This window comes from Mytilus galloprovincialis, chromosome 7 (genome assembly GCF_965363235.1).
Source record: "Mytilus galloprovincialis chromosome 7, xbMytGall1.hap1.1, whole genome shotgun sequence".
NCBI lineage: Eukaryota > Metazoa > Mollusca > Bivalvia > Mytilida > Mytilidae > Mytilus > Mytilus galloprovincialis.
The window spans coordinates 35,591,413-35,616,338 of record NC_134844.1 but is presented as its reverse complement, the minus strand read 5'-3'; the positions used below and the strand labels follow the sequence as shown (position 1 = coordinate 35,616,338).

At 31.1% G+C, this 24,926-nt stretch overlaps 1 protein-coding gene across 3 annotated transcripts in view; it reads left to right on the top strand.

Moving 5' to 3' along the window:
- The window catches only part of LOC143082874 (adhesion G protein-coupled receptor B1-like), a 38,226-nt gene extending 14,560 nt beyond the window's left edge, over positions 1-23,666 (top strand). For all 3 annotated transcript variants that reach the window (XM_076258845.1, XM_076258844.1, XM_076258843.1), the window contains 14 exons: positions 1,826-1,898; positions 3,220-3,334; positions 4,859-4,905; positions 6,064-6,187; positions 7,251-7,354; positions 7,872-7,974; positions 9,581-9,731; positions 10,193-10,262; positions 11,552-11,618; positions 12,853-12,938; positions 16,444-16,570; positions 17,542-17,583; positions 19,033-19,116; positions 19,802-23,666. In XM_076258845.1, coding sequence (XP_076114960.1) covers positions 1,826-1,898; positions 3,220-3,334; positions 4,859-4,905; positions 6,064-6,187; positions 7,251-7,354; positions 7,872-7,974; positions 9,581-9,731; positions 10,193-10,262; positions 11,552-11,618; positions 12,853-12,938; positions 16,444-16,570; positions 17,542-17,583; positions 19,033-19,116; positions 19,802-19,873 — 1,265 coding nt within the window. In that variant the 3' untranslated portion in view covers positions 19,874-23,666. The remainder of the gene's footprint in view (positions 1-1,825; positions 1,899-3,219; positions 3,335-4,858; positions 4,906-6,063; positions 6,188-7,250; positions 7,355-7,871; positions 7,975-9,580; positions 9,732-10,192; positions 10,263-11,551; positions 11,619-12,852; positions 12,939-16,443; positions 16,571-17,541; positions 17,584-19,032; positions 19,117-19,801) is intronic.
- Positions 23,667-24,926: the final 1,260 nt, after the last annotated feature.

Below are 24,926 nucleotides of genomic sequence, written 5' to 3'. Positions count from 1 at the left end.
CCAGTATGGGTTTCTTTTTTCAAAATAAGCGAAGAAATATTGATCATATATTATTCACTTGCAAGAGAATAATTCGACCTCATTAAATCCGTATTCATGTAAACTTCAATTGGACCACTTAGCTACAAATTGAAAACACGTGAATTGTGTGTGTATAGTTATTTAAAGGAAATAATGCCAACATTGAAAGTGAAACAAAGGTAAATCATTTAATTGACCTATTCGATTCACAAAAAACTCATTCTTATACAGAAAAAACGATGATTAACTTACGCTTTTGATCTATGATATAAAATAAAACAATCATAGAAAAATCCAATTACACGAATTCGCTTTATCTATTTATATCTTTATTTATGTTTATATCACTTATATTTAATGCGTTTCCCTCAGTTTTTGTTTGGTACCCCGATATTGTTTTTGTCCATGGATTTATGAGCTTTGAATAGCGGTATACTACTGTTACCTTTATTTATATGGTCATCGGAAGTATTCGGTGGCCAACTCGATAATTAATTAGATTTCGTCTAGACTAAAATACACACGAAAGGAAGCTACATGTTCTCGACCCTATGTTATGCAAATTGCTTATTTTTGAATTTTTTACATTGTTATTAATCAAATACTAGAATTTGAATCAAATAGGTGACCATGAATTTGACAGCTAGTGCCCCTTTTAAAAGTTATGTAAGATTTTGCCGTGTAATTCGTCGTAATGCCCTTGATGACCATGAAATAACATGGACCATCCGTGAATAAGACGGTACATGATTATCTTAAGTATGTGTCTACATTTCAAATAAAAACAAAATGGAAAAGAAATTACAATCAAAATATTCAGTCATGTCTTAACTAGAGTTTGAAAAAGAAACCCAATGGCTTTTGCTTAAATTTATTAAATAAAAATCATATAGATTACAAATTTAAGTGGAAGAACATAGTAGTTTGAAAAAATAGAGCAGCCGTAATTGTTGATGGTCGACTGATAACATCAATAGTAACACCTTTTTATTATATCTATCCTCTTCAAAGTTATATTAACTTGGTGGTCTAAATATAAAAAAATTCAAAATTCAAAATAAATTAAAAAAAAACCAACAAATTAGAAACTGTCTTTTAGTGTCCTTTTTTCTTTCTTCCACCCGTGTCGAAATGAAAGCATCTTCATATTTTTTACTTACGTGCCATTATAAAAAATGATTTGAAAGCCAAATTATAAAATGATGTTGTCAATAGAGAATATCGAAACCAATTAAAGCTCAACAGTGGAATCGCATGTTGCAATTTTTTGTAATAAACTTTGTCATTAGGCGTTTTTCACTAAGTAGCGTGTTGTGTAGATTGATATTATTGAAATATGTTTTCATCTTATAATTTTCAGTATGACTTGGAGGCGTTAAAAGTAGAGTATGGTCTAACTTATTGTAACAGTAGAATTTATTTTGAAACTACGATTCATATAATATGCAAACATATTCCAAAGATCACCGCCCTCCATAGTTCGTTGTAGTGGTTACCTATTGTGAGAGAGTTCGTTTTTTAAACATCAATATACTTGATGAGAAGAATGTCGTAGGAGGGACGAACGTTTTTTCTATAAAATGTTTTAGGTCACCTAATATGTCAATAATTCAGGTTAAGTATGTCGGACTAAACATTAATGATTTTAATTTGATATGATGTTTTTATTCTGTCATTAATCAATCCATTATCTTCTTATTTGATTAATTGAGATTATCATGCTGGATAATATGTATGGTTATTATTCATACACTAATCAATGCGACAAAAACATCATGATACATATTCAGTACTTCTTTTTCAGGTTTGACGGGATTTAGTAGCACATTCTATAGAAATATTTCAAATTTGTTTCCGAAGTATCTAATACAAAATGGGTAAGTTTAAGATTTTATTTACAGATAGTTAAATAAAAGTCAATCAAACCAACTCTCCTCATTTTATCTTCTTTCATTTTATCAGATAAAATAATAAAAATTTGATACGCTGATGTTTTTCTCTCATACATTTATCTGGGCGTCTTTATTTTCCATGAATATTAATTTTTTAATTCTATCTTGATACTACAGTTGTTTTCCATTCGTTCCTGAGATTGATATATATAGTCGTGCGTTTGATTTTTATCAGGTTTTAAGGAATTCCCCCTCTTTCTACTTACCTTGGGTATGGTAATTTTTTGTACTGTCAATTGTCTCTTTGATATTGTAAAACAAGTTTGTCACTCCTATTGCCCGGTATATATTTAGGACTCAAATCTATGATGGTTTCCAAATGTATTGCAGATTTCTAATCTAAGGCAAATGTGACGTCATGCCATCCCAAATCTATGACAATTTTTTTTACAGTTCAAATCTATGGCAAGTTTTGTAATTTCTTAATCTACGGCTGTTTGTGTTGTTTTCAAATCTATAGCAACTGTTGTGCTAATAGAAAACAATACAGTTCATATACGACTAATGACTTTTCTTTGACATGTACGACAACAGGAGCATGTATAAACACATTTGTTAAATACACATTCCATAATGGTCAACCAAATCGAGATGGAAACCAAATATTTTCGTAAATGATGTATTCATATACCTTATTACAGTCTTCAATATTGACTTTTCACATAATATTTATTTCATTGTTAATTCATCTTTTCTATTTGATGACGACTTTAATTAAATTGTTATCCAGTTATTTTATATTTCATTTTAGACGCACAAGTATTTACTATAACTCCTTTTCTAAACTATCCACTAATGAAAACAGTGGTGCCCTTATTCATCGCGGGAATCGGCCTGTACAGCACATTTTGTCCCTCTTCCGGATAATGTGACATCTTCCTATAAACCATCCGTAAATTGTTGCAGAAGGATATACCTTAAATCTGCGGCGGCGACGATGTAATATCCGGTATGGCGCAGCTCAATTGTGACGTGATACGTTATCTTTTTTCCGGACAATTGTGCATAAAAATCTGCCAAAAATTTGGAGAAAACAAACATCTGAAATAGATTTTATTTTTTTAACGTTTGTAACGTCACTTTGCCATAGCTAAGGAATCTGCCAAAGATTTGAAACCAGTCATAGATTTGAGTTCTACATATATTTTAAAACATTTGCTTTGACTGCGATCTTATTTGACACATATTACACTTATTTTAGTTTACTTGGTATAATTTGATTTTAACCTAATTTATCTTATTTTAGGAAAATAAAGTCATTTAATGGGAGTTATGGTGTTAATTCTATTATAGCCGATTTTACGATTCATGGAACATCTTGCTCGGATTATTCTTTATTTATAACATTCGATCATCTTTTGGTAAGTAATATTGTTTTCAAAATGGTCTCTTTATATTTTCATGTCACTGCTAAGTATATTCATTGTTTTGTAAACTGTCTGTATGCATGACATGTTTTGGTCCAGGGCATTTCTGAAGAGACATTAATTATCAAACTGCTCATCTGATACAATTAAATTGGTACCGTTAATGTTATAACTACCAAGACATCGATACCTCTGCGGGTTTATTCACGAGAGAATCACTAGAACAGTAACAAGTACATGGAAACTTGGTTGAACATACGAAAATTATTCTGTTTAAGGTGACTGGGATGTCTTCCTCCCTCTAGAATTTTGAAAAAGCAGTTAACAATCGGTCTAGATCTTTAATTGAATGAGCATATTTCAAGAGTAGTATGTAATTCATTAGTAAGACGTTACATTTAAATCTAGAAAACTATGTGTTTTATCATATGTATGCCTTTTTTTTAACCAAAAAAAAACTATTTTAGAGGGGTTTTTTCTTCAACTTTTCCACATAAGGAGAGATAAATCAGATAAAGTAACCTTTATTAATGAATATGTTGTGAGTTTACCTATTTAATAATGTAGCAGGAAAACGAGTCCGGTGACACCAATGTTTGTTCTTTTCTGAAAGCATAATATAAGAATAATCTTCTGATATTTAACTTCAACTCGAATGGTGTAGATTTCTTTGATGACACAAAACCGGCTTTTTCATGCATAATGTATACAAAATCTGACAATTATGAACAATTTGAAGAAAAAAAAAGCATGGTGACCCATACTTTTTATTATATTTTTCAAAATAGTATGATATAAACTACATTTGACAAATTATTAAAAATTCTATGGATTTTAATTATACACTTTAACGTCCTTAAATGTGTTGTTAACAAAATAAAAAATATATTAGGAATGCATCTATTTCAGGCATGCATAGCTTTGATTTTGTGTCCGGGTTTTAATTACGTGCTGGTTCTAATTTATTTTATAAGCTATGTTACGATTGTATTGAAAAGTAGACTTTTAGATATTTTGGACTCGATCACCACTGAAGAGACATTAACTATAAAATGTGCATCTGGTGCAATAAAATTGGTACTGTTAAAGTTATTGCAGTTAAAATAACTATGCAAAATGTCAACCTTCGTGCACTTAATTAATGATGTTATTATGTTATGTCATGTATGCTTTACATGTAAATATAATATTGCAGTAGGATGAACATTTAAACAAAAACAATTCCATTCGTTTGGTTCAACTTTTTGCCTGTGTCATTTTTTATTATATTTGTTGATTAATACAATGAGTTTCTTATCAATAATTCTAAGTCTACTTGAGTTCGACAAAATTTTAAAATGTACACGCAATAAAATGATGAATAAATATGAATATGAAAACGCTTTAGCCATTTTTCTGACCTTAAAACTTACCTAGATCGCGTTTGTTTATACACATAAACAATGTGCAGAATATGTGACAATGACAGTGCTAAAATTTTAAAAACAATATTGCTTTTTTTATATTCTATCTATCAAGGGAAACTACTCCAAAGCATCTTGTGGACATTGGAACTTCAGTGCCCCGTAAGTATAAAGACTTGATAAAATTATGGACATTTGTTATGAGGGCAAATGAGACTATTGTCTACCATGAACCAAAAGGCGGGATGAAAGAAGATGTACTAAAACATTGAACTAAGGTCATATGAAACGAGTGACTGGTGAAAAATAAAGCTTATCCAATTATTGAACCAATGCATGTAAATGTCATAAACTTAGTCTTCTGTGCACGATTTTATCATTTTTACGCAAATAAATCGTATAATCGGCATTTTTTTTTCTGTTTTTATGTTATGATTCAACAAATATGGCTGCTCTTTAAATGCCCTGTTTTGAAACCGAAGTTATCGATTGTCACCTTATAGTAAACAATCAACAAAAAACATGGGTATTGAGAACTTGTTTAACATCTACAATCAGATAATTGTTTATTTTAATGACAGATCCATGTGTATTGCGACCACCGGATTTTACGAGGATGGTCACGCTAAGTTCACTATGCATACGGAAGCAATCCTGGAAGCAAGCAATTAAAAATAAGTAAACTTCTCCTAAATGTGTACAAATTGAAGAATTTTCCTCAGAAAAAAAAGTATATGTACATAAGTTGTATAATGAAAACTATCCATTTAGTTATAAAAAAAAACATATGCATAAATGTTTTTCAATTTGAGGTTTCATATGACTTTAAAAATGCGCAATTTGGATTGAAAGCGCTAGTATCCTCCAGAAAGAGACCATAAAGGGTCATCTTGGTTGATTCTAATTTTGTATTCCTTGTATTGTTTTGTTGCTGCCGGTTTTATGCGACTGTCATGCAAGTTTGCAGTTTAGCTAGCTATAAAAACCAGGTTTAATCCATCATTTTCTACATAGGGGAATGCCTATACAAAGAAATGTGACAGTTGTTTTCCATAGTTTGATGTGTTTAAGCTTTTGATTTTGCCAAATGATAAGGGACTTTTCGATTTGAATTTTCCTTGCAGTTCGTTGTTTTTGATATTTGACTTGTCATCTGTTTTCTGAACTTTTGTTTATTAAACATCCCCTTTTGAAATTTTAAATATTAGACATGCATTATCATTGGTGTATCGTGTTTCGAGTGAAGTTAGCTTTTAATTTTATTTCGCAAGTTTATTAGAGAAATAATACAGAATGTGTAACATGTTTTCTTGTTTATAGGAAAACTGCTAATGGAGCATGGTCGTTTTTTGGTTCACGAGTAGTTGATGCTGCAGATTCTTACACGATATGTGAATATAATCACACAACTAATTTTGCCATATTGATGAGCCCAGGAAAGACAGTATGTATAGTAACTACATATAGCAAAGTTTCACAATAAGATATCACATATGCATTCGTACATCTTTCGTATTTGAAATTATGCGAAATAAAGAATTACACACACAAACCTTCACCGTCAACATGAGACCTGTACAAATATAACTCTTTCTGAAAAATAAGCAATCAATGCAAGCCAACTACCTAATAATTTTGCAACATTTTTACGAACAACGCTTATGTATACATTTTTAAACTGATCCGTAAACGTGTATTTCACATAGAGTTAGGCTAAATATTTGTCATATCATGTGCCAGATATATTAAAGGTTTTTGTAAAAATGCATTCATTTCCATCTTTTTATATCTTTTCTCTGAATATTAGAATAGCGGTATTAAAATTTAATCTGGTGACACAAATAAGTGTAATATAGTGCAGGACATCTTCATTTTCTTTTTGTAAAATTGTATGGTAATAAGGGTTTTATACTTAAATGATTCTGCAATATCATTCTTATGGGAGTCACTAGAGTAATTTTACATGAAAAAGGTCTAATTAATCTTACACTTCAGGGATACTTTAAATCTTTTCAATATTCAAATCTCAAGCATCATTCATGACATTTAAAGTATTAATTTTGTGGTCAATTTATGTTTTTTAATTACTTAACTAACCAAATTGAACAAAAGAAACACTTCATTAATGCAAATATTCTGGTATCAGATAATGGCAACAGTAGTGTACCGCTGTTCAAAACTCGTAAATCGATGGACAAAAAACAAAATGTGGGGGACAAACTAAAACTGAGGGAAACGCTTTAAATATAAGAGGAGAACAACGACACAACATTAAAATGTAACACACAAAGAAACGGACTAAGCATTAGACAAAATCTGATGAGAATAACAAATATAACATCAAAAGCAAATACATGAATTTGGGATAGAAAAGTACCGTGACACGTCTTATAGTAATGTGAATTCAGAAACTAATGATAGACAACACAAGCAGTCTATATAAGTATTCGAAATTAAACATAGATATCAGAGTCTCTGTTTAAATATGATTTTACATTTTTTTCAAGCCATTGTCCCACCGCTATGCACTGAGTCTAATATCAGCCATCGGATGTGGAGTGTCAATTTTGTTTCTCGTCATTACAATTTTGATTCATGTCGTTCTGTGGAGGTAAGCTAAAAATATTTAAGTTGTGCATTGTTATTATTAAAATAACATTGTTATTATTATGTGATATTAGCAGCAGAAAAGAGTTTTTTTATTATATCATTCATTGTTATATTTCTATTTTTTTCACAATAAAACTAGAGTTGTCATCAAGGCGTATACTGAACTATAATTACAAAGCTAATTGTTGATCAATTCTTTTTTCCATAGATTTACCTTTTTTGTTTTGTTTTAATCTAGAGATTGACGAAAGTGACGGTTGAGAACTTAACTTTGCAATAAAGGGAGGATTATATCTCAGTTTTTAGTGTTGTCGTCTTGTTTGCAATGATGTTTTATGAGCTTTTTTGGTTTTGTGCTCTTAATTAAGCCCTTGTTATCGTCCCTCTTTTTACTTTCAGTAATAAGTAAACAACAACAACGATTTGATCGGACATTTGTTCCTTCGCATACAGTGATTTAGACTAAATGTTAAGAGCTACCAAGACTCTTCGATCGAGCTGTTTTGTCATTTTTGCAGGTACTTGAAAACTGAAAGAACAAAAGCACTGATGAACCTATGTGTGGCATTAATTTTGTCGTATGTCATATTTTTAACTGGTATAAAACAAACAGAGAATAAAGTAAGAACATCAGGAAAGTAGTCGTATAGTATATAACGGGTGATACATTTGGTTCAAAACTGAAAAAGGAGAAGAGATACCAAAAGAATATTCAAATATATAAGTCGAACCCACACTGAGAACTAACAACGCCGTTGTAAAGAAAACAAAGTCGAATAGACACACAAAAGTATCCAAACCAATCATAGAAGACTTAATACTGGAAGCTGGAACTATATTTATCTTCATCAGTCAGGCTTGTGGCTCAGACACATTAAGCATAATACATAATTGATTTATGATACAGATCGTTGGCGTCCACTAACACCAATTAACTGTCATGCCCGCTAAAAGTTTTTGTTAACTCAATCAGATATTTGAATCAAAAGTGTCCATAACTGTTTACCTAAGTTTTATCACACATATATATGTATTTGAACTGATAGCTATATCCAAAATGTAGATTGTAAAGCATGTTCAAACAATGCAAACATATATTTCAGTATAAAGATCAAGAGACATGGTTATAAAATAGGGAGATGTGGTATGATTGCCCATGAGACAACTATCCACCGAAGTTCAAATGAAATTGAACAACTTGAATTTAACAAAATATTAAAAATATCAAAAATGTAAAAATAAAACTAGTAGTAAACAGCATTCTCACCAGCAAAATACCAATACATGTAAAATATATTGGCTTACACTACAAGCACATGTACACATTCTGCAGCAAGAGCAACAAATCCTGCAATCAATAATTTACACACACCTTAACAAGAGTAACAAAAAAACTTATTTGTATACCAATTTTGCACGCCTTTTATATCCGGATAAAATGTTTCGTAATTTTATTATGCTTTATATACTGAAAGTAATGGAGATTTATAGGTAATTATTTAAAAGTTTGTAACTCTAAAGCCGCAAGATTTTCAATTTTCTTGTTTTTATGCGTTATCGATATTTTAATAATACCCACGAAAAAGGAAGTGATAAAGAAATGTAATGTCAAATGAGATGAAAAGTAGCGTTCGTTTTATTCCGTCAAACCTAGTTTAATTATATATAACAGAAAAAAAACCCTACTATTTTAGTTTTTACTCAAATTCACGATTCATAGTTTAATTTTAATCGTGCTAGCAAAGAAGCAATAGCTACGATGGAGGTTGCACCTTTGAGGACTAGTCATTATTATGCAAGAACGGTACGGGTTGCTATTCTTAAAATAAAAGGTAAAATAACAAAAATACTGAACTCCGAGAAAAATTCAAAACGGAAAGTTATTAATCAAATGGAAAAATCGACAGCTCAAACAAATCACAAGAAACGATATCAACTGTCATATTCCAGAATTGGTACAAGCATTTTGGAAATGATGGATTTAACATGTTTTTATAGCTAACAAAACCTCTCTCTTGTATGACAGTCGCATAAAATTTCATTATATTGACAACGATATGTGTATCTGTAAACAATTTGTAATATACAAATCGGCCACACAACGGATGTGTCATTGCATCTTTGATAAGGAAGAGGGAGTATAGATAACTATTGGTAAGGTTGCAGCCTTCAAAATTTTGCCATTTTATACATTTTACAATGCTTTATAGATTAATCTTATTTAAAGGTTGTATGTTCAGCGATTGCAGTTGCTTTGCATTATATGTTCCTAACAGACTTTGCTTTGATGCTGGCTGAGGGTATTCTTATAGTGAGAATGGTAGTCCTTATTTTCCCAACAAGTTCTATTGTTCATAGGCTCATACCAGCATGTTGGAGTAAGTAAACAAACCAGGGTTGGGTGTTTTTTCAGAGACATATATATGAAAGAATTTTTTTTGTAATTAAAAAAAAAAAAACAATCAGGATTAATTATTTTATATCACAAATGAACATATTGTTTGCTATTCAATACGAGTACTAAAATGTCACTGCAAACATTTTTTTTCTCATGGTTTCAAGACAATTAGGAGTTTAGGTTGATAGCATAACATAATCTTTACCCAACAATATAAACGAAAAGAACAAAAGAACAAAACATTGAACGAAAACGATAAAAGGTGATTTAAAAACTATCCACTCACAAAGCGTGGGAATGAATATAAAAGGGGAGTTAACATGTACAACGGGTGTGAAAAACACCCTGCAACATGCTTATTTTACATTTAGCTGTGTCATCAATCTTCAAGAGATTATCTAGGCTTCGTTTGTTACAAAATATATTAACTTTTATTTCCAGTTGTTCCTTTTGGTATAGTAGGAATTTCTGCTGGTGTGACTAAGCTCAAAGGATATGGCAATCAACAGTTGTACGTATTAACCCCGTAATCATCTTATATTAAATATAGATATAACAAAATATTAAACAGTGAAGTTCGTATTTTGTTCTCCGCTAACACGTTATCGTCACTCTGTGCGATCAGTCTGATCTTAATCCTATATACTAAACGTTTAGCTGAAATGCGAAATATGCAATTTGCATGGTTTCTTATTTGACTCGGTCAGTAGAACCAATTACTTCCTCACGTGAAGCTAGCAAGATTCCGCGAATCATTTAAAATCTTTCAACAGTAACAAAGTCAACAGAATAAAAGAAAACATTACTATTATATTTGGATAGATAAACACTTGTTTGCTTTTAAATAAGGGCTATTTTAGACGAGCTTATTTTTATTTATTATAATAGTTATCAAAGGTACCAGGATTATAATTTAGTACGCCAGACGCACGTTTCGTCTACATACGACTCATCAGTGACGCTCATATCAAAATATTTATAAAGCCAAACAAGTACAAAATTGAAGGGCATTGATATAAAGATGAAGTCTTACTGAATTTTTTTATTTTTTTTTAACTTTAATTGGATTCTGCGGTGCCGTGCAAATACATGTAAATACACGTCCCAACATATTACAGTTGAGAAACAGGTTGTTGACCTTATATTTGGTTTCTATTTGTTCGTTCGTAGTTGGTTTTGATAATAGTTGTCATGTTAGCCTTAATCTGTATACAGTAACTGTTATGTTCCAACCTTTCGACTTATCACAATATATGGTTTTGTACGGGAAGTCCCTTCACAAAATTTCATTACATTTGAAATTATTGTGTCAACCGGTTAATTAAGATTTTTATTTTAAAATTATTTTCGAACAGATCGTCTGACAAATTGGCTTTTAATTTAATGAATAAATTAAACAATGGCTATCACATGTGACAGTCTGCAACTTAAACAAATTATGCGAAAGGAGTTTATATAAAGTACGAACGGACGGACGGACGAACGGACGCACAGACAATAAAACATAATGCCCATAAATGGGACATAAAACCTGAAGCAGAACAGACAGACGAACGAACGGACGAACGGACGGACGAACGAACGGACGAACGGACGGACGAACGAACGAACGGACGAACGGACGGACGAACGGACGGACGAACGAACGAACGGACGGACGAACGGACGAACGGACGGACGAACGGACGGAAGGACGAACAAACGAACGAACGGACGAACGGACGCACATACCAGAAAACATAATGCCCATAAATGAGGCATAAAAATCTGCAATAGGATTGATCGCTTTTATCATTTCAGTTGTTGGTTAACCCTTGATTCCAACCTCATCTGGGCGTTCATTGGACCAGCATTACTTGTAATTTTGGTATGTATATATGTAAGAACGATAACGAAAAAAATTAATGAATATTATGATATATTATGATATATTTTGTTTATTTTCATTCTAAGCTTCACTACTAGTTTTCGTTATGATTGGTTGTCATACACTATATTTTGCGTATAATATATGGAATCCTTTTGATTGAAAACAAAATACTAATACAAGACCAAATAAAAAACACTTACCTAAACCCTAACAAAACTGAGTAAGGTATTCCATGGAATTCGATCAACTGCTGGTGTTTCTTTGTATGTCTTCTGTTATCAATCTACATGTGAGAAAAGCAATGGAAATGTATAGGATAATGAAGATACCCTTTCTTTTTAAATTTTGACTCTAAACATCTCGAGAATTAATGTGGCCTTAAACGCATGTAATTAAATCAATTAATTGCTGTCATCAAAAAAGTTTGAAAAGCAGGGATTTTCACAAATTCTGAGTATAGAAAATATAAAAGTGTCTACACAGAAACGCCTGACAAACTCACAGTTTGACAGAGAAGGAAAAAAAAGATTAGGAAGAGGAAGACAACAAATCGATATTCAAACTCATATCTCATAAGTTTTTTTTTCCAAAAACAAACTGACTGTGCCATGACAAAAGACATATCAGATAACGACAATAGCTTGGGTCCGGAAATGCTCTCAATAAACGTATTAGTTCCTGCGTAAATCTATGTCAGTGACTTAAATGTATGCATACGTTGTTATTTACAGTACCGACAAGACCACAATATGAAAAAATTGTATTCATTGGCAATCATTTCACGTCTTTTTTTTGTTATATAAACGTTTGCCATAAGTACATAGTTTTTCAGGTTCTGATCTTGACTTTTGAAAGTCTTGATTCGGACTTTCTTACGAAATTCTAACTGTATGGATTGCACTGACGGGAATATAAAAGGAAATGTTCTCTTAAGAGGTTAATAATTTGAACAATAATAGGGGGCAATACAAATTCGAAATCGAAAAGAAGAGCAGAAAACAAACATTAGTTCACTTGTCCGAATTAATCCATTTTAGAGAACTTAAGATTGTGTAAGATAAAACAAAAACAAAATTTAGAATCCCTAAAAGTGATTAATAGTCGTTTTCATAAAATATGTATTGAGCGTCACTGATGAGTATTTTGAAGACAAAACGCTCGTCTTCCGCACAAAATTGTAATCCTGGTATATATAATGATTTTATTGTCATTTTGTTATCGTATATTTCAGATCAATTTTATTATCATCATTATTACCATGTATAAAATGATGTCCAGTAGAGGGTTAGCTTCAAAAACACTTAAAGTGAAATCCAAGTAAGTGTTTTATATGTTATATCAGAGAATACTAAAAAAAACATCATAGGGAAAACTAACAAAATAGAAAAAGATGATGAAAGCTATCATTCATACGAAGATAACAGAATATCAGTTAAAGAAATCCCAAATAACACTTAGCCAACATTGCATGTTTAAATACAGGCAACCAATATCGTACCGCTCTTGATTGTTTCGTTGCACCTTGTTACATTTAATCGTAATAATCAAAATGCAAACGTACTTATTACAACTATAGAAGAAAGACAAAATGCAGTTTTATGAATTCGTCGCTAGAAGGAGCACAGTGTTTCAAAGCCCATATAATCAGTATAAGTATAAAAACGAATTCGAAATAAAACTACGCAAGAAATAAAAGCTAAGGCAATGTACACATCAGATAAATGACTATGATACATGCATGGCATTTGATAATCTTTTTATAACGAAGAACGAAAACTAGAACTTGTCAGCAATTGTAAGGGAAATGAAAAACGATCGAACATTTCATTACGTCGTCAAAATGAACTTGACCTTTTTCCTGTAGAAGCTTTTAATACAAAAATAGACAGAAGACTAAACAATTGTAACTTGAAATTAGAGACAAAAGCGTTTGTAATATCTATAAAAAGCTTTCAGTGTATATCAATGGGACAACGAACATTGTTTACTTGCTACAAAACAAAACATTTAATTCAATGAGTATTTCATTTATAAAGTCAAATTATCTAGCTTACTAAGTTATCTCCTTCATTCAAAAATTTATTCTGTAAGAACAGTCGTAACGAGAAGATAAATCATACAATTTTGCAAATGTTAAATCAAAAGTAGAATTCATTGTACATCTCCCGTAGTCCGTTACGCTTGTGCATTTTCACATTGAATGGGCTTCATTAATAAGGGTGATCTCTCGACAAGCACCTACTCCAAAATAACGACTGCAATCGAAGCTTCATAACTTCTATGAATAAGGTTACCTATACGATATTTGCACAACCGAACATGAAACATTTATCAATATAATACAAAACTCTCACATGGGAGTAGCCACTTGCAAAAGTCAAGTGCATTTTTATTCAGTGAATAAGTACACGTAATTCATTCTATATCAATGAGAATTGTCTGTCTCTAACTAGCAATTAATTTTAATATAAAATTCACTGCAATTCAGTACTTTTAGTTACAAATATTTAAGAAAGAATGACTTATACTTATATACAATATTTAAAGTATGACTCATGCATATATAGGCACTAAATCTATATCATCACAACACATAAATATACAGCTACACTTGAGTGTTTATATATGAATTGACACCATATGTTGAACATATTTATTTCATATTGATAGTTCCGCACGGATTGTTGGATTAACTGCATGCTTTCTTTCCTTGGTTCATATTGAACTTATTTGAAAGGTTAACTTTCAAATTAATTGATTAGATCTAATAATATAATTGAGAATGTGTAATTTAGTCTTTTGGCTTGTAAGCATAACTCTTCTTTTATTTGGGATAATTTAAAGAGTATCAATGAGACTGATGTGATGGTATGGTGATTAGCATGTTCAACATAAATATGGGGTGTAAATGGGTCAACCTAAAGAGTTTTAAATGATTGCTGATATAAGGAGCAAACGGAAAGAGTATTTGCCCCGTCAGAATAAAGTATCTAAAGGAGGGAACATTGATACAATGGAGACTTCATGTATAGCAAATTAACTATCTTGCTCAGCATGTTGTTTTAAGCACGAAATATTCATCTCGCATGTTATTTTGATGTTGAATATGGAAGAATAGATCCAACTTGATGTCAATTAGTAAATCACCATTTATAACCATATAATGAAAACAACTTCAATCGAATATTTATCAAGGGTATTTGTCTAGATAAATACACATATTACAATTTTGTTCAAAATGTGTATTTAACTATCTAATATGCTGTGGATTCATTATTATTCGTTGCTAATGTTTCGTGGATTTTTTTGGGAACAGATCAACCACGAAATTGTTTGCAGATTTCAGCAAAACCACGAAAAATAAATATACACGTTCGTGTAAATTTTCCTTAATCAACGAAAATCGGTACCCGCGAAAAAAATTAATCCACAGTAGTCACTCGTGTAAAACCTTTGAATTGTTACACTTTTACTTTAATGAAGAGTACCACGAACAGATATTCACAAGGAAATACTAGATAAAACATAAAGATTGCAGTGGTTGCTAACTTCCAATTTATACAATTGGCATGCTTGCATAGATTACAATGAAATTTCAGGCATCGAAAAAAAAAAGTGAACCAAGAAATAAACCATAGTGGGTTCAGAAAGCCTGGTTGGTTAAGGCACCAATAAATCAAACTAAATGCATTAAAGTATCTGTTGCTCCTCTTGGTTTTTGATGTAGTAAACCAGTTGTAAAATGTACACATAAGTTTGCAACTTCTGTATCGCATAATCATATATATAGCGATTGCATCTCTTGTAGAGCACTCGCCCAAAAAAAATCATTTGCAAGAAAAAAAATAAAAGTAAAACATATTCACTGCCCGCCCCATAATATTTAAAGACGTTATTAGAAGAACTAGACATTAAATTAATCAGAAAACACCCCCGACATCGTGCATCCGTGACTTAATTTAAGTACCTAGCGATGTTTTAGCTAGAATAGCTTCCAGCTTGCCCGTTATGGTTAATGAAAAAAGAAAATACGTGTAACAAAACAAATCATTTATAGGTACATCAAGGTACTTAACCAACATTCATTTACTCGATAAAATTCATCCCAAGATATTGGTCTTTACACTGTATAGTTTTGTTGAAAAAGAAATGTTTCACAAATACAGGTTTTATCAATCAAAACGCATCTTTAAATTATTGTATACTCGGATATCAACTGCCCGTTTATAACAATATAAATCTGTGAGGTTTTTTTTCTTGATTTTGCTACGTGCAATTTTATTGCAGTTTGTTCCTAACTTATTCAATTAAGAAAGGTAAATCTTAATATTGTGAATGTTTAATTTTATTCATATACTCATCATGATCCATTTAATTCGCGGAGATATTATTTTGTTTTTATTTTACTTCATAAAATCATGAACTAAACAAATTGAATATTTTACACAACATGCTGTAATGTATATGTTTAATATAAAACACAAAAAAAGAAGATGTGGTATGATTGCCAATGAGGCAACTCTCCACAAGAGACCAAAATGACACAGAAGTTAACAACTATAGGTCACCGTACGGCCTTCAAAAATGAACAAAGCCCATACCGCATAGTCAGCCATAAAAGGCCCCGAAAGACAATGTAGAACAATTTCAACGAGAAAACTGACGGTCTGATTTATGTACAAAAAATGAACGAAAAACAAATACGTAACACATAAACAAACGGCAACCACTGAATCACAGGCTCCTGTGCTTAAATATGTCAAAAGATGGAGATGACACAGGTGAAGTTATATTATTAAACATGTGTGTTGTCCTTTCACAGGATTGGTTTGAAAAGTATGTGTGTCATTCTACCGTTGTTTGGAGTAACATGGGTACTTGGTGCATTTTCTCTGAACGAGGATCTGGTGATGTTTCAATACTTATTTGCAATTTTCAACTCTCTGCAGGTAGGTAGAGCATTAACTTGTTTACAACATAGGCGAATGCATTCAAGACGATTGAAAACAAATGCTATCATTTATCAAAACAAGTGGTGATCGAATATTTGCAGTAACACATATTTCAAAAACACGTTCTTTTCGTTTGATAACATCCTGATATTTAAAGGATATATAGAAAATAGGTAGTTGTGAATCAAAAGCAAGATAAACTTCAATCTTTAAAACACATGACAGAAAAACTACAGACGATGAAACAATAAGCCCATCAAAACTGGTGGTGATCTGATGTGTTCCGATTGAGTAGGCATATCCTGTTACTATTGCGTCATGTATATACAAATTCGGTGTGTCCAATTCGAAAAATGAGTACTGGATTTTGGTAATGACAATTCGTCCATATCTGTCGTCATCTGTAAACAGATATTCAATAACGATCAACTTATTCGTGCTGAACCTGAGATTCATAGCTTCTTTGTTAGCAGCACCATATCAAGTAAATTATGATACGACACACAAACTCTGGAATATCACCTTAACTGAGATATATATGTAGGACTCTGAACCCCGAAGGTCACGCTGAAGTGCAATGGTTGGACGCTGAAGAATTTGATTTTGCCTTCTAATCGCAACTGATTAGTCTGGTCTTTTTAATTGGCACTACTTGTATAAAACTAGAGGATTCTGTATATTTGACCAAAACAAGAGCAGCAAACAGTCTTAATCTGGATACATTTGAGGAGTCTTTAAAAACACATAATTCATTATCGTGTGAATTTTGTAAATAAAAAAACTATATGAAGAAAAGATGACGTTTTAATTAATGCAACTTTTGTCCGAGATATAAGATAATGTCATTTTTTCAAATGATAAAAAAAAATATCAACTGTACATGTTGTCTAATTGTATAGGTGTATGTTCAGATATCATACAGTTTTATAGTAACAAAAATAATCGTCTTTATATTATCCTTTTTACAGGGTCTTTTTATATGTGTGTTCCACTGTTGCCTGAATGAACAGGTATTTATCTTAACAATTGCAATCAATAATACGAAGGATTAGGAGGCATTAAATGTATTTATCATATCAATATACGTTTGCGATTGAAAATAACCCTAAATACATCCAACACCAGCAAATAAACCCATGCAAAATATAATTGCATATCAAGTCCCTTGGCAGACCTACTGATATAATTTTTTGGGTAATGAAACTTATGTTTTGTTAGTATCCAGTAGTGAAGAGAGATCAAGTTTGTTATTTTTGAGTGATATTCTAAACAAACATATTTTACGATTGCTGGGAATTTTATAAGTGTTGTATGCTAAGTTTTCGTTATCGATAAGTTAGTGCAATGTCAATTACACACATTGTATTAACGGTTTTCCTTGATGTATTGAGTTGTGAAAGTTAAAGTAAATATAACTTTGTTCGGATGTCTATTGAGAGGGTTTGCAAGACAGGTAGGTACTGGTGTCATGTGGTATATTGTTATCGCATATAAAGGTTTGAATGATCAGGTTAATAAAATGTTGATAAACGGAAAGTAAATTGTTAATATTTCATCTATCATAGAATATAAATGTGTTCGAATCTTCATTTAATAGTTTTCAAAGGTACCAGGTTTATAATTTGATACGCCATACGCTCGTTTCGTCTACAGTGACGCTCATTCAAACGTTTGTAAGTACAATGTACCATATCGGAACGTTTACATGTTATGGCGTAAACAGGACTTGTAGAGTTCCAATTCAAATCAGCGTTACTCCTGATGAAGACAGACTGCTTGCAAAATTTCTAGTACTAATAAACTGAGCATAATATATCATCCAACTGTAATAGTATTTTTAGGGTCAATATGTTTTTGATCATAGACATTACGGTCTAAGTGATTTGTATCTTGATTCTTCATGTTCGTGGGCAAATACTATTGTTATTCTGATTAATTTTATTTGTTGTTATTAATGTTTGGAATCAGACTATAAGTTATGTTAAGATTATGCCTGTTAATATAGACGAAGTTTGTTTTAAACCTTTTCATTATGTGCGTTGTCAGAGTTGATGTTTTTTGGCGATATTCAAAGTTTTAAGGGAACATTCAAAACTCCTAAATTTAAAGAGAAACGGACATCGATAAATAATGAAAACCAAATAAAAGACAAAATAGTCCTTGAACAATACATACAAAAAAATAGGACTGATGAAGACAAACTCAAAAGAAAGGGTATAATATCAAGTGCGCAAAGCGGGGTTTGGGAGGATGTAGGGGTAGGTATGTCGTCATCCACATGTGGCACAGCATGAGACACGTATTTGTCCCTAATCTCTCAATAAGAATTACTAATTCCGTAATTCAATTGTCATGAATTTCTTTTTCTTTTTTTTTTATCTTAAAACTAGTTGAGTTTATTTGGTGAACTTGCTTCTTTTTGTTTTTGTATTCATAGTTAAGTATAATACTTTATATAGGTTCGACAAGGCTATCGTCATTATCAGAGACGACGACACGCCAATCGCATGGATTCAAAACCACCTACCGAGTCTACTAATTATGTGAGCATTTTTTTTATCAAAACTTTTATTAGTAAAAAAAACCCTAGGTCACAGTATCCCGTTTATTATGACAAAAATGATACAACAAGTACATATTAGTCTTATTCATACTGGTGTAAGAAACACCATTTATGTTCTACCTGTTTATTGTAGAATATATCTCGTCAATAATTAAACATTTAAGAGCTATAATATCATGAACTCATTTTAACTTTATACCGTTGGTCGACTTCATAAATAGATATTTCTGTTTTCCTCCCTCTATTTCATGAGAACGAAAAAAAAATCATCGATCTTTGAAATTATTTTGATTTTTAAAATATGTATTGTTTTATAATTATAAGGGTATCAGTATTTTAACATGTGTATATTTGGTTTTACGCCAGTTATCAAGACACAACAGTTAATACCGCGTTTTATGACTATGGAGTTAATACGAGCTTGATATGTGTATTTGTCAATGTAATTGCAATTGACATAGTGACATTCTCTTGAAATTAAAATAATTTGTTTAAAATGGTTGAAAAATTTCTAAGTATGGTGTTTTCTGACTCAATACAGCATTTTAACTGCAAAAGTATGTTAGTGAGAGATATATTTTTATCAGTTTTTGTTTTATCTTTAAAGCGACTTTTGATAATTTATGCATCTTTTCATCTACTATTAATCGTTAATTTTCAAACAGGAACTTCCAAAAACACAGCACATCAACGAAAATTTCCGATCAGAGAAAGAAGAAGTAAACAACAGAATATAACAACTAATTAAAAATGGGTTGACATGGTTTGACTTTATTACAAAGGTTATTTATAAAAATGCTATGGGTCAGGTGGAGGTTTTTTTTTTATAAAAGATTATTTAACTGATTTTTATTATTATTGTATTTTAGACCAATCTTTTGAGAGTATTCTATTGGTGTATCTACATCACAGGTTGTCAATTTTAGATTTAATATATGTGTTTGCTATTTACAAGTTGATCTCTCTACTAAGCAAGTAAATAAGAAACTATTTTTCGACACATTACTTTCAAAAGTTTACGAATACAAAAGTGATTTTATTTTATATTATTTACTTTAAGTAAATGTGGCGATGAGTATGATTACATTCCTGGAGTAGATTGTATAAATATGAGAAGTGTTATAGATTTCTTACGTAAAAGTTACTGTACTACATTTATTGATTTTCTAACTAATAGCAAATATTGAATGTTGAACAGTAGAGTTAGTACACACAATGACTTGACATGTATTTCATCAAAGGGTCAATATGTTGTTGATAATTGTGTTACAAGCTATGGAAAGCCTCATTGTTTTAAATTATATAGTCCAAACTTAATATGACCGGTTTTAGTCACGGCGATTAGATACATTTACGACTAATAGAAGCTATCAGTTGTCTTGAAACAAATGAAGAATTCCAATATTATATTGATCAAGTTTATGATGATTTCTGTGTTATTATAAGCAAAATAAAGAATAAAAATTTGCATTCAAAAGTTAGTCTCATGTTAGATAGTAATTATTGTAATAGAAGAAATAGAATTAAAAACCCTAGGTGGAATGATGATTTAAGTGTATGTTTAATAATATGTGTTGTGCTGACAAGTAATGGAGAAGATGCAAATTGTGTGGGTTTTCTTATGTTCAGTTAAAGTCATATTTCGTGTTCAAAATGAAGCATTTTAGATCGTGGGGTTCAAAAAGCAAAATGTGAGTACTGGTAAACATTGCAGCAAAAGCTATTAATAGAATCAAAAACTAATTTTACAAACATTTTGACGGTTAACTTAATCAAATAGGAAACCAGGTAACTACGGATATGAACATTCGAGTCGATTATAGCCCTTGCGTTTTGACAGAAAGTGACTTTCTTTTTAGCGAAGAAATTTTATTTAAAGAGGTTTTTAATGCAGTATGTAAAAGTAAAAAATGTAAAGCTTGAGTGTAGAAAACATTCCAGCTGATGTTTTATGAAACCAGAATTGTATTATATTTTTACATAGATTGTTTAATTGGTGTTTTATAACTTGTAAAGTTCCAGAGATGTGGAATAATATAATTATCAATCCGATACCAAAAAATAACATGTCAGATAAAAGAGATACCTTAAATCAAACGGGTATTGCTTTAGACCAGGCTTCATATTAATTATAATGTAACATATTTAACATGAGACTGTCTCAATGAGTTGAAGATAATAATTCCCTAGTTGATGATCAAAATGACCTTTTGAAAGGAAGGATTACCATAGATCAAATATCCTCACTCACTTGTTTATTAGATGTTTGTAAAAAAACAATGAAATTAAACCTATTGCGCATTATTGATTTTTATAAAGCGTATGATGCCATTAATAGGACATTGGTATGGGCAAAACTCACGTCTCTGTGCGATGATGTAAACATGTGTACGGCTTTTATTTCCTTTTATACTGGAGGCAGGTTCTCGATACAAGTAAATAGTTTCAATAAAGATTGGTTTAGTGTAGCTATGTACCTAAAATCTTTTGATTTTGATGTGAACAGTGTGGGAGGGTAAAATGTGTTCTGTTGTATGCTGATGATATGGTACCTTGAGCAAATATTGAAAATGAGTTACAAAACCTCTTAATAGATGAGTTATATCATTGGGGTGCTGACAATAAAATGACGTGTAACGCATTTAAGATTAACGTTGTCCATGTTGTCCACTGCAGATCGACCTTTTTTGAACGATGAAGTCACGATTTAAGTGTAGGGATATGAATATTGCTACTAGAAATGAATATGCTTATCTGGGCCTTGCTTTAAATAATTTCTTGACTTTAGTATTACTGCAAAAGCAATTGACATTTCAACAAACAGAGCTTAAGGTCTGGTAATAGCTAAGCGTAAACCTAGTATTGGTTGTATTTCATATTACGTCTATAAAAAAACACTATTTGATTCACTTGTAAGTCATATTGTTGAATATGGTGCCACGATTTGAGGCTGCAATAATTTTTCATGTATCAATGCGATTCAGATGAGAGCTTGTAGGTTCTATCTTGATGTTGGTATATACACACCAAGCCCAGCTGTCATTGGATACATGGGGTGGGTTTCAATTTCCCATACAGAATGGGAGGTTATTGCAACACACTGGCATATATTAGTAAATATGGAGCCAGAACGTGTTAACAGGAAAATATGTTTATGGGCGGATGAGATCAGTCTGAAACATAAATTGTAAAAAAAAAGGGTGGAATTTCATGCCAAAAAAACGGAATATGAATTGGTTGACCTATGCAATACCAACACTAATATAATAAGAATATTTTGTTTATACAGTCAGTTCACGAATGTTTGATAAACATATTGATTAAAGGAAAAGCATTTAAATTCATCCTCTCAAAGACAGGGAAATGGGTGTTACATGTTGAGAACTATTACTATTGTATGCAGGATTATGTTGTTGAAACTACTGCAAACTTGTGATGCCTTTTAGTGAAAGTAGTACTGTTGCAAAATTTGATGTGAGGTGGCTCCTATTATATATTAGACTGAAAACGGGAAGGTATGAAAATTTGCCATTGGTGGAGGGATGTTGTTTTAATTGGTTTAATACTGTTTAAGATGAATATCATGTTGTTTACATTGTCCTGTTTATAATGATTTTAGACAAGTTTTTTTTAATGAATCTCTTAAAATTAATGATCATTTTAAAAGTTTTACCGATTGTCAGAAAATGGCATTTTTATCTTTAAATTCAGATTTTTTAAGATTATGTGCCAATACCTGTAATTTCATTCTGAAAAGACGCTATGAAGTTTTATATTGTAAATACTACTTGAAAATTTTATTGTTTAATATTTATTTATGTACATACATGTTGTTTTAGTTGTTATCGTATCTCATAAATCTGTACAAAAAGTATCTTTTATAAATGTAATGTGTAATTTTATACCTAAGGTGATACATAAATAAGACATTGAATTCAATTGAATTGGCAATCATGTCTAGTTCAATCTTGTGTTTCTATAATAAGTACATAAATTTAGCTTGTTTGCACGATTGTAATAAAATGTTTTATCAAATTACAGCTAGGACTCATAATTGCAATGTTGAAGAGTTAGTGTTTTGTTAAGGCATTTTACCAAAATAAAATACCACTAATTATAAACGTATGCTATTAATACATTTTCTTAACCATAACCATACCAGTGTACAAATCATTGAAAATTGCAGAAAACACATTATAATTATCATTGTTTTCACATATCATAAATAATAAGTGTTAAATAATAAAGGAGACGAGTCAGTCTATAAGTAGAGCAAAAAAGGATAACTCTAATATGCATAACAATATTGTTAAATACGTATTTTTCGTGATATAGTGTTTGTTTTCATATCGTTTGTCCTATCTGTTCATGCTATCTTAAATAATTCAAAAAAGCAATGCATTCAGATATTAATTGATGCCATCATTTGACATTATCCAGTTCAACAGATCTTCTTTATGTATTTTTCTCAAGTTATGAAACTTGTAGAGATATAGTTTTCTGATATTTTCATAAAGTTGGAATGTAATTTAACAAAAACCGGCTTTATTTTAGAATGTGTTAGTGCCCGGAAATTTAGAAATGATTCCGGTAAACTTATCGGTCCTTTAAATAAACTTTTTCTAAAAGGTTACCAATTCAACACTGTAATAAGATCATTGAATATTGTTTATATTGGTATAAATATTGATTTTAGTTATCATTAAATTAAAAGCAAACTAAATATTACTAGTATGTTATATACATATACACATTCATGAATCTACAATTTGTCGATACTTGTATCTTGGCATTGCACAAGGTCATGTTTTCTCTGACTGTTTATGACGTCTTTTCACTAAATCCATTGGATGTTGGATGTGTACGGATTGATAATCAAGTCTAAGATGCATGATTGTTTTTATTTGTTAGTAGTTTGAACTAGCTGTCAGTTAACTGCGAGTACTCTCAGATCTGTTCCTACTGTCTTTTTGTTGTTGGGATGTACAAGTTCCGGCCACGTCCACATGTATTTTTGTCCATCGGATGAGTTAAGCCTTTTTCAACTGATTTTTATAATTTGTTCTTATGTTGTACTGTTATACCACTGTCCCTGGTTAGGGGAGGGTTGGGATCCCGCTAACATGTTTAACCCCGCAATATTATGTATGTATGTACCTGTCCCAAGTTAGGAGACTGTAATTCAGTGGTTGTGGTTTGTTTATGTGTTACATATTTGTTTTTCCTTCATTTTTGTATATAAATAAGGCCGTTAGTTTCTCGTTTGAATTGTTTTTCATTGTCATTTCGGGGCCTTTTATAGCCGACTATGCGGTATGGGCTTTGCTCATTGTTGAAGGCCGCACGATGACCTAAAGTTGTTAATTTCTTTGTCATTTTGGTCTCTTGTGGAGAGTTGTCTTATTGGCAATCTTCCACATCTTCTTTTTTTATATATAAGACTTTATGTTAAGTTTACTTAAGAAGATTGATGATTATGTTGAAATTACATCAAAATAATGATATTGTTTTATTGCTGGCTAAAATAGAATTTTGGAATGTGTCTCCATCATGAATACTAGTATATATACCTCTTGTTTCTTTTCCTTATTCGGATATTCTTTGGGTTCTTTCGGTTATTGTTGTTTACTATTTTTTAACTGTTGTTTTAGGTTTCGAAGGTTTTGGATTTTCAAATATTAACAGTTACGGATGTTTGCTACTCTATTTTAAAATAACAAGCTTTTTAAAAGACTATTATATATTGAAAGTATATAAATAAAGTCACAAAAAAGCAAAAAATAATTATGG